The 12,445-nt window shown below is 48.9% G+C and overlaps 2 protein-coding genes across 5 annotated transcripts in view; both read right to left on the reverse strand.

Moving 5' to 3' along the window:
• Nucleotides 1–214: 214 nt before the first annotated feature.
• Nucleotides 215–6,385, reverse strand: LOC107676722 (uncharacterized). The gene is made up of 6 exons (XM_016471374.1): nt 5,683–6,385; nt 4,137–4,699; nt 3,018–3,327; nt 2,604–2,672; nt 1,194–1,429; nt 215–1,097 (listed from the first exon to the last, which is right to left on the reverse strand). The coding sequence occupies exons 1-6, from the start codon at nt 5,699–5,701 to the stop codon at nt 303–305; spliced, it is 1,992 nt and encodes a 663-aa protein (XP_016326860.1). The 5' UTR covers nt 5,702–6,385; the 3' UTR covers nt 215–302.
• Nucleotides 6,386–6,388: 3 nt separating this feature from the next.
• Nucleotides 6,389–12,445, reverse strand: part of hmgxb4b (HMG box domain containing 4b) — a 6,863-nt gene continuing 806 nt past the window's right edge. For 3 of the 4 annotated variants that reach the window (XM_016471375.1, XM_016471378.1, XM_016471377.1), the window contains 11 exons: nt 12,284–12,412; nt 12,125–12,194; nt 11,463–11,732; nt 10,586–10,795; nt 10,406–10,509; nt 8,849–8,927; nt 8,559–8,623; nt 8,355–8,478; nt 8,061–8,282; nt 6,736–6,863; nt 6,389–6,638 (listed from right to left, as the gene is read on the reverse strand). In XM_016471375.1, the coding sequence (XP_016326861.1) occupies nt 6,594–6,638; nt 6,736–6,863; nt 8,061–8,282; nt 8,355–8,478; nt 8,559–8,623; nt 8,849–8,927; nt 10,406–10,509; nt 10,586–10,795; nt 11,463–11,732; nt 12,125–12,194; nt 12,284–12,412 (1,446 nt within the window). In that variant the 3' untranslated portion in view covers nt 6,389–6,593. Of the gene's footprint in view, nt 6,639–6,735; nt 6,864–8,057; nt 8,283–8,354; nt 8,479–8,558; nt 8,624–8,848; nt 8,928–10,405; nt 10,510–10,585; nt 10,796–11,462; nt 11,733–12,124; nt 12,195–12,283; nt 12,413–12,445 lie in introns of all 4 variants that reach the window. The other variant, XM_016471376.1, reaches the window with a different exon arrangement.

Raw genomic sequence — 12,445 nt, forward strand, 5'->3', positions numbered from 1 at the left:
TTTTCAAATACTCAGCCAAATATTGTCCTATCCTAACAAACCATACATCAATGGAAAGATTATTTATTGCTTAATGCATAAATCGAAAGCTGAATAAATGTGTGAGAGTGTGTGTGTGTGAGTGAGTGAGTGAGTGAGTGAGTGAGAGTGAAAATTTCGAAGAATTGACACTTAAGACTGGTTTTGTGGTCCAGGGTCACATATCATTTTGAGTTTGTACAGACTGATATGATACAAGAAACAACAACCACGGAATTATTTTACAGTTCACAGTGATTCTCCAGAGCAGATCACACTGTCTGTTACTCTGTTTTCTGTTTATTGAGCCTCCGTCTCCCGACCTCAGTGACCACAGAGCCCAGCACTGCTCCTACAGCGCCTCCTACAGCTCCAGCGATGAACACCCCCAGCGCCGCTCCTGTCAGAGCTCCCACGGCCAGCAGCTTGGGCACACGACCCGCACACGAGCTCGTCGTCTCCCACACGGAGCGGAGCAGCAACGGAGCCGGAACAGCCGAGTCCAGATGCTCGCTCTTCACCGTAGACGTCGCTTCCTCCTCTTCCTCTTTCAGAGCATCCAGAGAGTGAGCCGGACTCTGTCTGTCTCTGTCACGCTGTCGGTCTCTCCTGAGAGTCTGCTGGTGGAGCGTGCAGCTGTAGAAGTCTCCTCCGCTCTCCTTCACCGTCTGCTGCACCTTCTCCAGCAGCTCCTTCACGCCGCCGCTCTGCTGTCCGGCTGTGTTCCCACGCTGCAGGACGTGATAGCGATCGCCGCATCTCTGCACCAGCTCCAGCATCTCTGGGCGTCGGGAGGTGATGTATGCCTCCACCTGCTCCACACCCTCCGCTGTGTCCGGCAGCAGCTCCGAGCGCGTGAAGAGGACGACCGTGTGCCGGCGGACGGCGTCAGGTCCGAATGCACCCTCCAGCGTGCTTAGGGCCGGCAGCTCGGAACGAGCAGGTTGGTCAACAGGGACGCAGAGCAGGAATGCATGAGGGCCCGGGGCCAAAAGGGCCACACATGAGGAGATCTGAGCTTTCACCTCCTCAGGAGACCTCTCCGACTGAAACCAGTCCGGAGTATCCACCACTGACACCTGACGGAGACAGAAACGAGGCTCGATCACGTGTGTCCTTCAAACACACAGTCACTCATCTTCAGAACTAAAGTTGGAGAACTGTGTTATACTGACCCGTGTGTCCTCCACGAGCGCTCGGGCCATCACACACCGCTGAGAGGCCACCGTGACAAACTCCTCACGATCCAGAATGATGTTCCCGGCCACACTCTTCCCAGAACCACAGCGACCCAGCAGAACCAGCCTCAGCTCAGGCAGAGAAGAGTCGTTCAGAGGATCAGAGGAGGAATATGATGATACAGGAGAGAGAGTTTCACTGTCATCCGAAACCTTCTTAAAAGTGTGGTGGACTAGAGTGAGAAACATAAGCAAATGTATCAGTGTCAGTCCAATCCTGCTCCTGGAGGGCCATCGTCCCAGCTCAAACACACTCGCCTGGGGGTTTCTATAATCCTGAAGACCTTGGCTAGCTGGCTCAGGTGTGTTTAGTTAGGGTCGGAGCTAAACTCTGCAGGACTGAGGCCCTCCAGGAACAGGTTTGGACACCCCTGGATTAGTGTTTACTAGTGTGCATGTGTTTAACATCTAGGGCTGTCAAAATGGCTGAAAAACTAAATTCGAATTTTGTACTTAAATATGATCAAAATTTGAATTATATTCAAATTTAAAATGCATAATTTCAGTTAGGGTGAAGAGAAGCGTTTGCCTTCTGAGGCCACAAGAGGGCGCATCGAGCAAAATATTACTAATGCACGTTTATTCAAAGCATAAGATAACATGACTATCTGTGAAAAAAGTGCATAATGTTAAAAAAATAAATAAAATAAAATAATTTAAAAAAACCCTGCCATAGTCTCGAGATATGTTTTTTTCAAAGTTAAACTAGCATTAATTTGACATGGCTTTCTAAACATGCGGCTCTTTTGCGCGAGACGCGAGTGCAACGCTGATAGATGTCCCTCTAGAAAATGTGTGAAATATGTGTTCTGTGTGAACGGCTTGGTTTCAGTTTTGATGTAAACAAGATCTTCTCCGCATTGATGTTCTCTTTTCCTGCAATATTTGTAATGAACAACGCAGCAGCGCTGCATCTAGTGGCTTCAACTGGATAGACTAACAAACACATTATAATGCAACGACACTCACATCGTCATCGCATCTCGTGCGCCGCTGATAAAGCTGCCTCCTTAACGCACACCTAAAATTCAAATGCAACGTTTTTGCATTCGAATGTGGATTTTTATTTTAAATTCAACGAATATTCGAAATTCGAATTTTATTTTGACAGCCCTAGTGTCATCCTGCAGTGTTTGTGCTCCAGACGTGAATGATTCCTCAGATTATGTGTCTTGTTGAGGAGAGGTTAGGGTTAGTCTTAGTGTTAAACCCCAACCCTAACCTTAAAATGACCAGGAGAACCATTTTCACCTGCTGCACCATATAACAGGTGAAAAATCCCACAGATGCACAACCGAGTCTCTTTTCGTGGCAGACTAGTTATAAGTGAACATAATATGAACGTACTGGTGTTGATGAAGCTCTGGCTGTACTGGACCTCTGGCACCTCCATCATCTGACTGAGAATAGCTCCCTCTAGAGTTACACACAAATATAACATCTCATAAATGAGAATCATTTCAAGCATACCATTCTTTTGTCTTCCAATTGGCAGCAACACGTCTTCTCAGCGTTAGTATTTGCATGATTAGTTTGATTAGATCAGGCGTGTCCAGTCCTGCTCCTCGAGGGCCACGTTCCTGCAGAGCTTGGCTCCAAGAGCCGGAAGGTTCCAGTGATCCTAAAGACCTTGATCAGCTGGTTCAGGTGTGTTTAACTGGAGCTGGAGTAAACTCTGGCCTCCAGGAACAGGATTGGACACTTCTGGATCTTTTGAATGACTTTCATGTGTTCGTTCAGTCATCGGGTTCGTTTCAGCACCTTTGTTGAGTTTGAAGCTCGGGTTTTTCTCCAGCGGTGTGTGTTGGGAGTGTGTCTCCTCACACTCGCTCTGCTGCGACTGAAGCCCGTTGATCAGGCGTCTCCCAGTCATTACATCACTTCCTGTTTCTCCTGTGTGTTTGTCAAACATATTGATTTGTGTTTGTTTTCCTCCGCTGCCTCCGTTCCACATCGTGTCACTTGTTGCACTGAGCTTCATCTCTGTTTTCTCCTCTCTGACGTCTCTCCCGTGTGTTTCCTCGTCTCTGAGCGGGTGAAATCCTCCGTTCCTCTGGATCATCTGCTCCACCTGAGACACGGGAAACAGGTTAAACATTTCTCAAAATCCTAACAAATTTCTATAAAACTGGGCTTTGTCAAGCAATCTTAATCATCCCTTCCACTGCAGTCCACTGCAGTCTGAATTGCAAGCTCAAAAGTCCTTTATTTCAGCATCAAACATGCTAATGTGTTGATATAAATGTGTTCAGTAACGCCTCCATCGCTCTTGGTGTCTCATGAAAAAACACTGTGATGCAGTGCAGACGACACATTTTTGTCGAGCCAGAGTCTGAGAGCAAATGTTCATGGTCTTGGTCTTGTCATGGACTCGGGATTATTTGGATTTGGTCATGACTTGGACTAGAATGAGCTGGTCTGCTAAACAACATGATACACATCTGCAACCTCATTTTGATGGTTTCAGTATTGATTAACTAATGGGTCTGATCTGAGCTCTGGTAAAAGGATGGTGTGGTCAGTCAGTCCTAAAGATCAGAACTAGACACCACATTAGAACAGACCAGAGCTGCACTTCCCAATAGCACTGTAGCACAAGTAGATTGTGAAGCCCATTGGAGTCAAAGATCTCTGTAGGCTTATGATGCTTCGGAGACACACAGCCCAGTGGTGTCCAGTCCTGCTCCTCGAGGGCAACTTCCCTACAGAGTTTGGCTCAAACAAGACCTTGATTAGCTGGTTCAGGTGTGTTTATTTAGGGCTAGGACTAAATTCTGCTGGAAAGAGTTCCTCTAGGAGCAGGACTGGACACCTCTGGAATAGACCCCAATCAGAGGAAGCTTTCAGTCGGACCGCTGTATCCCGGTCCCAGTGGCTTACCTTCTGTAGCAGAGTGAGGACCTGCTGTCTGTCGTCAGGTCTGCGGTTACTGATCACGTGGCAGCGGCCGTGACACCTCCTCACCACCTCCTGCAGCCCCGCCTCCTTCCTGAGGTACTCCTCCAGACCGCGGCCCATCAGGTATTCTCCACAGGTGAGCAGCACCAGCGTGTGACCCAGCACCGACGGCCCAAACATGCGCTCCAGCTGATCCGGGATGCGCCGCTCCATCTCCGTGAACTCCCCGATGGGAATGAGAATGAGGAAGACGCAGGGCCCGGGAACGCTGGAGCTGAGGAACCGCCGGGTCTCCTCCTGGATGTCAGCCTCCACCTCCTTGCCCCGCCAGTACCAGCGAGGGGTTTCCACGATGCTCAGCCGCCAGCCCGCCGACAGTCCTCGTCGTATCTGACTCACACGGGACGAGGCCGAGGGGCTCGGAGCAGAACTCTGACCCAGCAGGGTGTCCGCTGTCATGGTCTTCCCACAGCCGATGCTGCCCACCAGAACCAAACTCAGCTCAGAGAGGGAACGGTGAGAACCGATCCCCCGCTCCACAGAAACTAAAAACACAGACGGAACGATAGTCAGACACTAATAAACAGACTCTGGAGCAAGCCTCTGTATGAGCTGCATGCTGCCGTCTTTGCTCATGAATTCTGGCTACACGTTGGTTTGAGCCAATCACCTAGATTTCATGTGACTAATAACTCTGTGGCTGCAAAAAAGGTGACATCCTGCCAACACTGATTGACTATGACATCACAAGCGTGTCATAGCTTCAGCAGTGACATCACAGACAGCAGACGGGACGAATTTAAGACCATAACACACTTTAAGTTTATTTGTTTACAGGGACAATGCACATTAATAAACAAAACTGTAAATGTGCCAGAATTAGCCAAAAAGGCTATTTTTCATCTGTAGACCCTTGACAGAATGTTAAAAGGTCACCCTAAAAACAAAGAACATCATTACACAACATATGAAAAAAAGGAAGTAAAAAGTAAAATACAGAAACATAAATGCACAATAAAAATCGTTACTAAAATACAAAATATAAGTAAATTATCTAGACAAAGTAAAAATATGAGTCTCCAGAAACAATCAGACACTGAGAAACATCTGGAACTACAATAGTGCAGTAACTTCATGCATTTCTGAAGTTTCAGAACCTCCTTCACTGAACATTTGTTATGTAAAACATGCTTTCTACATTTGTAGACTTCTAAAATAGTTTCAGACTGAGTTTCATGCGATTAATATCTCCTGTTGTCTTTTGTCCTCAAACATTCCTGTATGTGAGACACCCGTCAGTCCAGTTGCACGACATTCAGCACACGCTTTCACTCACACATTAGTAACACAAATCATAACTTCAACAGATCAAATAATTAAACTAGTCTAGTGTGCCGTGTGTTTCTCCTCAGTCATGACCAAGCCACGTATAATATGATTCATTTAAAGAAATTTTACATTTTCAGTCAATTCCAAGCCTACTGTACTGCAGGAGAACATGAAGATGTGAGAATCACTGTAGTCTTACCCTGATCAGAGAAATCCATGTGTGTCAGTGAGGTCAGCGTCACTCCGTCTGTCCTGATCTCAGTGTGAAGTGTCTGTCTCCGCTCACGTCTGTCAGAGATGCACCACACCTGTAGCTGTGGGTGGAGGAACGGTGCACTCCATGCGTGTGAATCACAGCGATGCAGCCGCACCCAGACCCACCAAACCTGCAGCCGCCACTCGCAGAGGGAGTGTCTCGCCCTCAGCTGCTTCAGTTTCTGCCTGAGCTGATGGAAGACGAATGCAGCCGCTCGAGTAAGAGACGTGCTGGAAGACAAGAATCTGAACCCAGCCTAAACTGGTTTGCTCTAGGTTCATCTAGCTGGTCTCCCACCCCTGACCAGCTGGAAAGTGCTCAAACCCCTCTAAAACCTGCGTACGGACCAGGCTGGAGAGACCTCATGAGCACAGAAACTCAGTGGGAACAGACTGTTGGTGACGTGTTTTCATTCAGGAAGAGTTAGGTTAGGGTTAACTTGTACTTATCTTGCCCGGTGAGATTCTCTGCATCAGGACGGTGACTATAGAAGAAATGTACACGAATGTCTGTTGTAACGCTGAGAAAGCTACACATTGCGAATCGCTCATTTCTGAACGCCGACTTTGTATATTCTCAAACGGACAATATTTAAACCACAAACAAAGCCTACAAACCAAACGAAATTAAAAGACGGGCCACTCCAGAGTTAAAAGAACATACTAAAATGGATTTTATTGAGAGAAAAACAACAGAAATACAAAATCAACATTAGATCAGATAGAAATGGAGCGCAGGGTTAAGAAGCAGGTTAAAAGTTGAAGTGTCTGAGAGTTGATCCAGTGCAAAACTGAGCGAGTCGTGAAGTGTTTAGTGGATGTTTGATCCGCCTCGGGAGCAGCATCAGGAGGCCTTCACAGACCCGGCATCACGTAGGCGATGTTGTCCAGAGTGTTTGACTGATCACAAACAGACACACACAGGTCAAATCATTTCTGGTGCTGATGTTAGTGATGATACTGATGTTTAAGTGTTAAAGCCGTGGAGGGTCAGTACCAGCACATGATGTGGACAGCCGTTGAGTTCTGGGACCTGAGAGGTGAGACAGGCCAGCGGACCCAGAGCACACAACACTGAGTCCAGCAGAACTGAGAGAGAGCCGGAGACCGTCACCATCCCCTGAAACACACACACACACACACACACACACAGAGAGAGATCATCTGACCATCTGCGTGCTGTTCATCCTCATCAGCAGGAGTTTAAAGAAACAGATCCAGAAAGGAAACACTGGCAGCTTTCCCACCCTTGAGCCGAGGCGTTCTGAGCGCAGAAGGATCAGTTCGAGATGCTTTTAAAGCTGCTCATCTCTGTATGTGCTGTGAAGTTACCGTGCATTCAGAAGCACGATGTGCACCAGTTACAGTTTATTTACACATTCACATCTTGCTTTACAGCATTTCAAAAGCAATCATCCCAAATAAAAGCTTGAGGGATTGAATGTTTGAAAGTTAAGAATTTAAGACATATTATAGTAACAATGTAAAAGAACATTTTTTTTACAGTACAACTGTAACTTACAACACTCATATTTCTTTCTTTTAAAATTATAATTAGTACAAGTAAATAAAATAAATAATAAAAGTTAAAATAATATATTAGAGTAATATATAATAATAATAATTAGTAGTAGTGGCAGTATTTTCTATTCACTTTAGTGGGAATAGAATAGTTGCTAAAACACCAGTGTGACCATTAACTGACATCAGAGAACTATGAACATGCAATAAATATGTTGTTAAATTATATTAACATTCAAATCTAAGTAAGTACTTTATGTCTAAGGGGTTCGGCTAACAAAAAAACATTTGCACACCCCTGTGTGTGTATGAGTGTGTGTCTGTGTTTATTAGTGTGTTCTGTGTGTTTGTGAGCGCGTGCGTGTGTGTGTGAGTGCCTGCGTGTGTGAGTGTGTGTGTGTGTGTGTGTGTGTGTGTGTACCTCAGTCTGGGCCCTCAGGTCTTTGGTCCAGGTGAGAATGACTCTCCTGGCGCTCTCTATATCCTGCTCACTGCTCAGAGTCAGATCCTTCCAGTCACTTCTCTCTGGCCATCCATCAGTCAGCATTGGTCTTTTCTGTTAGAACAATATTTGGTGACACTCTAGTTCTGGTAAGCTAGTGAGATGCCTACATAAGCAGCCTTTTAAGGAGTCAAAAAAGTACGTCAATTTGCAGCAATTTGGTTTCAGCGGGTGCATAAAAAATAGAGTAAAGGTATAAATGAGCATCTTGCCTTGCTCTCGAGCAGCGATGCCCACTCCAGAATGAAGGCCCTGCAGGTGAGAGTGGGCCACACATCCTCACTCTTTGAGATGTTCTCTCTCCTGCAGTCTGCGTCCGATCAGACTCAGAGACTCTCCCAGCAGCTGCAGGTGTGCGGCTGCGTCGATGGGATCCACGTCTGGGTCTCTGAGCGGGGAGAACGCAGCTGTGTTTGCTGGTCGTGGCGCTGATCCGTTCTGGCTGGGAGCCAATGCTGCTTCCTGCCTCTTCAGCACAACAGCGCCTTCTGCAGGAGCCACAGCCGCGCCTGAGTGATGCCCTGAACACCAACACCAAACACATCAGCTGACATCATTGAGCTGCATCCACTGACTATCACACAGCTGCTGACCTTTGACCCTGCTGCCGTTCTTGAGCGCTCGGGACGCGTGCTGCTGTTTGACGTGCTTCACGTGTTTGCCGCTCTCAGACTTCATCTGCTTCCGCTGCAGGTACTCGGATCTATCTCGCCACACCTGAGAACCATCAGCCCGTCATCAGTGACAGCACACACACCTCACACTACTGCATCATGGGTAATGATAATGCTCAGCACCTCTTTGTCTCCCTCGGGCAGCTGCTTCCATGCATCAGCCAGTCTTTTGCTCAAATCCCCAAAATCTGAGCTCAAATAAACAGACAGAAACATACTGACATTAAATAAACCGTCAGTTTTATCATCACTCATACTGTAAAAGAAAATTGCAAACAGCAAGCTAAAATCTGATTGGCTGATCTGTTCAGATATTCATAGTTTTGACTGGGCGCTTAAGAAACTCTGGTTGGTCACTTTACATGTGCTGCTAATCAAACATCTACATGAGACGAAGATGAAGATGAACCCACCGAGGCCCGGCTCTTCCTCCAAAATGCTGCTTCTGTACTCCTTATAAAAGATCTGATATGCTGTCAAGACCTTCTTCTTCTGCAGACACACACACACACACACAGACACACACAGACACGCACACAGACACGCACACACAGACACGCACGCACAGACACGCACGCACAGACACGCACGCACAGACACGCACGCACAGACACGCACGCACAGACACGCACGCACAGACACGCACGCACAGACACGCACGCACAGACACGCACGCACAGACACGCACGCACAGACACGCACGCACAGACACGCACGCACAGACACGCACGCACAGACACGCACGCACAGACACGCACGCACAGACACGCACGCACAGACACGCACGCACAGACACGCACGCACAGACACGCACGCACAGACACGCACGCACAGACACGCACGCACAGACACGCACGCACAGACACGCACGCACAGACACGCACGCACAGACACGCACGCACAGACACGCACGCACAGACACGCACGCACAGACACGCACGCACAGACACGCACGCACAGACACGCACGCACAGACACGCACGCACAGACACGCACGCACAGACACGCACGCACAGACACGCACGCACAGACACGCACGCACAGACACGCACGCACAGACACGCACGCACAGACACGCACGCACAGACACGCACGCACAGACACGCACGCACAGACACGCACGCACAGACACGCACGCACAGACACGCACGCACAGACACGCACGCACAGACACGCACGCACAGACACGCACGCACAGACACGCACGCACAGACACGCACGCACAGACACGCACGCACAGACACGCACGCACAGACACGCACGCACAGACACGCACGCACAGACACGCACGCACAGACACGCACGCACAGACACGCACGCACAGACACGCACGCACAGACACGCACGCACAGACACGCACGCACAGACACGCACGCACAGACACGCACGCACAGACACGCACGCACAGACACGCACGCACAGACACGCACGCACAGACACGCACGCACAGACACGCACGCACAGACACGCACGCACAGACACGCACGCACAGACACGCACGCACAGACACGCACGCACAGACACGCACGCACAGACACGCACGCACAGACACGCACGCACAGACACGCACGCACAGACACGCACGCACAGACACGCACGCACAGACACGCACGCACAGACACGCACGCACAGACACGCACGCACAGACACGCACGCACAGACACGCACGCACAGACACGCACGCACAGACACGCACGCACAGACACGCACGCACAGACACGCACGCACAGACACGCACGCACAGACACGCACGCACAGACACGCACGCACAGACACGCACGCACAGACACGCACGCACAGACACGCACGCACAGACACGCACGCACAGACACGCACGCACAGACACGCACACACACAGACAGACACACACACACACACACAGACACACACACACACACACACACACAGAGACAGTCAGTGTGAGTGAGACGCTCCTGGTGTTTCGGTTGTCTCTCAGTGCTTCTCCTCACCTTGTCTTTGCTCTTGCGTTTGCCTCCTCCCTCTCTCTTCCTCCTCTTCTCCTCGCGGCTGTGATGAACTGTAGTGCAAGCGCTCCATTCTGTGCTGCCGTTGGCTGAGGACAGAGAGGTCAAAGGTCACGCGAGAGCGGCACACAGACGTTCAGACGCACAGAAGCACGGCATTCGTACCTGACGGCGTTCTCTTGGCTGCTTTACTGCTGTGTTTCTTCTCTCGCGAGCGGTCGCGCTCCTTCTTTTTCTTGCTCTTCTTGCTCTTCTTCTTCCTCCTGCTGCTGCTGTGAGACGAGGATCCGTGGACCGTGAGTTTTTCACATTCACTGTCGTCGCAGGAGGACGAGCCGCTGCTGTCGGCCACATCATGGCATCCGCTGTAATGACCTGATGAACACGACACCATCAGCAGTCTGAGACAACCTGAAATCACTGAGCAGCTAGAAGATCAAACACCAGTGTTACGATTATCAATGGTGTTCACTATAAACACACAAAGCTTTAAGCAGCGGCCACAAACTGAACGCTGATCTGCAGCTGGGACGGATTACACTGGTTACAGTTAAGTGTTTTGTCATCTATTACTGTGCATTAATGTCACTGAAGAACCAGCTGAACTGCGGTGAGGATCCTGCACTGGGTGTCAGTGAACCGTATCATGCACAGACTAATAGCACTGGGCTGAAAATCTCGCTTTCTTGATCTTGTTTAAATGATTCCAATATTCTTAAATCCCAAGACTGATCTGTTAGTCTGTGAGGTTTTCAGTTGATGAGCAAACAAAACTGCCTCTCATCCAATAACTGCAGTGAGGCTGGTTACTTTTGATATGATACAACAAAAAAAGTATCAGAACATATAACTGAATAATGAATCATGTCTCATGCACTCACTCTATCAGCATTTTAACCATGGAAAGAGCTTTTATCTGAGTGTTGATTATTAAAGGGGTGGTTGATTGCGATTTCACTTTTTTAACGTTAGTTAGTGTGTAACTAGTGTGGGTTCCTGATGAACAACTCGAGATGATCCACTGTAAACAGCGTCTCCTCACCTTCCAGCTCCACCTCCTCGCCCACCACCGGCAGTCCCTCGCGCACCACCTGCGGCCGCCTCCTGCAGGAGGAAGAGGAGGAGGAGGAGGCGTCTCTGGAGTCCGTCCTGCGCTCCTGCGAGGGAGGCGGTGTCTCAGCGGTGGGAGAGGTGATGGCCTGCAGGAGCCCCATTGCTGTCACAGCCGTCTGAGACGAGGCCGCCGGGTCCGGGAGCGTCAGGAGCGAGCGCTGCTTCTTCTTCTGATGAGATCCGGAGCTGCTGTGATGATCTACACAAGAGAAACATACACACACACAGTTCTCCTCTCACGTCTCTTCACTATAGACAGAGGTGATGATAGACGCTTCTGATACTTCAGTTCACTTAGAAATAAAGTAAACGCCAAATATTCAGAACTACATGAGCCATAATCCTGAAGAGAGATCGGCCGATCAGTAAAGTGTTGTGTGTTCTGACGCTCTCAAACGATCAGCGAGCTCTACTCAATATATTCTGGTGTGACTGTCATTCTCTCCCCTGTCTGTTTGACTTCCAAACACATTTTGGAATCAAATTAAATAATCTAGTGATCACCCTGCACTGGTTCGATCTATGAATGGAAAACAAGAACTTCTAGAATTGAAAGGCACTTACTCTACAGAAATCACTAGAGTCACACACCTCTGTAGAAATGATCCTCATAGTGCTTCTTCTTCTGAAGCTCACCGCCGGAGTAAAAGACATCAGTGTCCTGCGAAGAGCAGAGCTCAGTTTCTACACAACACACACACACACACACACACGCTGATCTCTGAGATGATGAAGATGATGATGATGTACCTTGAGCCATTTCTTGGAGGTCTTGCGCACCTCTGCGTCGATGATCTCTTCTTCTCTCAGCAGATCTTTGTAGGATCTTCTCTTTTCTCTCTGACTGCGGCCGGCAACCAGACTCACCTCACCCTCCATCTACACACACACACACACACACACAGACACACA

This window comes from Sinocyclocheilus anshuiensis, unplaced genomic scaffold, assembly GCF_001515605.1.
Source record: "Sinocyclocheilus anshuiensis isolate Anshui unplaced genomic scaffold, SAMN03320099.WGS_v1.1 scaffold3329, whole genome shotgun sequence".
Taxonomy (NCBI): domain Eukaryota; kingdom Metazoa; phylum Chordata; class Actinopteri; order Cypriniformes; family Cyprinidae; genus Sinocyclocheilus; species Sinocyclocheilus anshuiensis.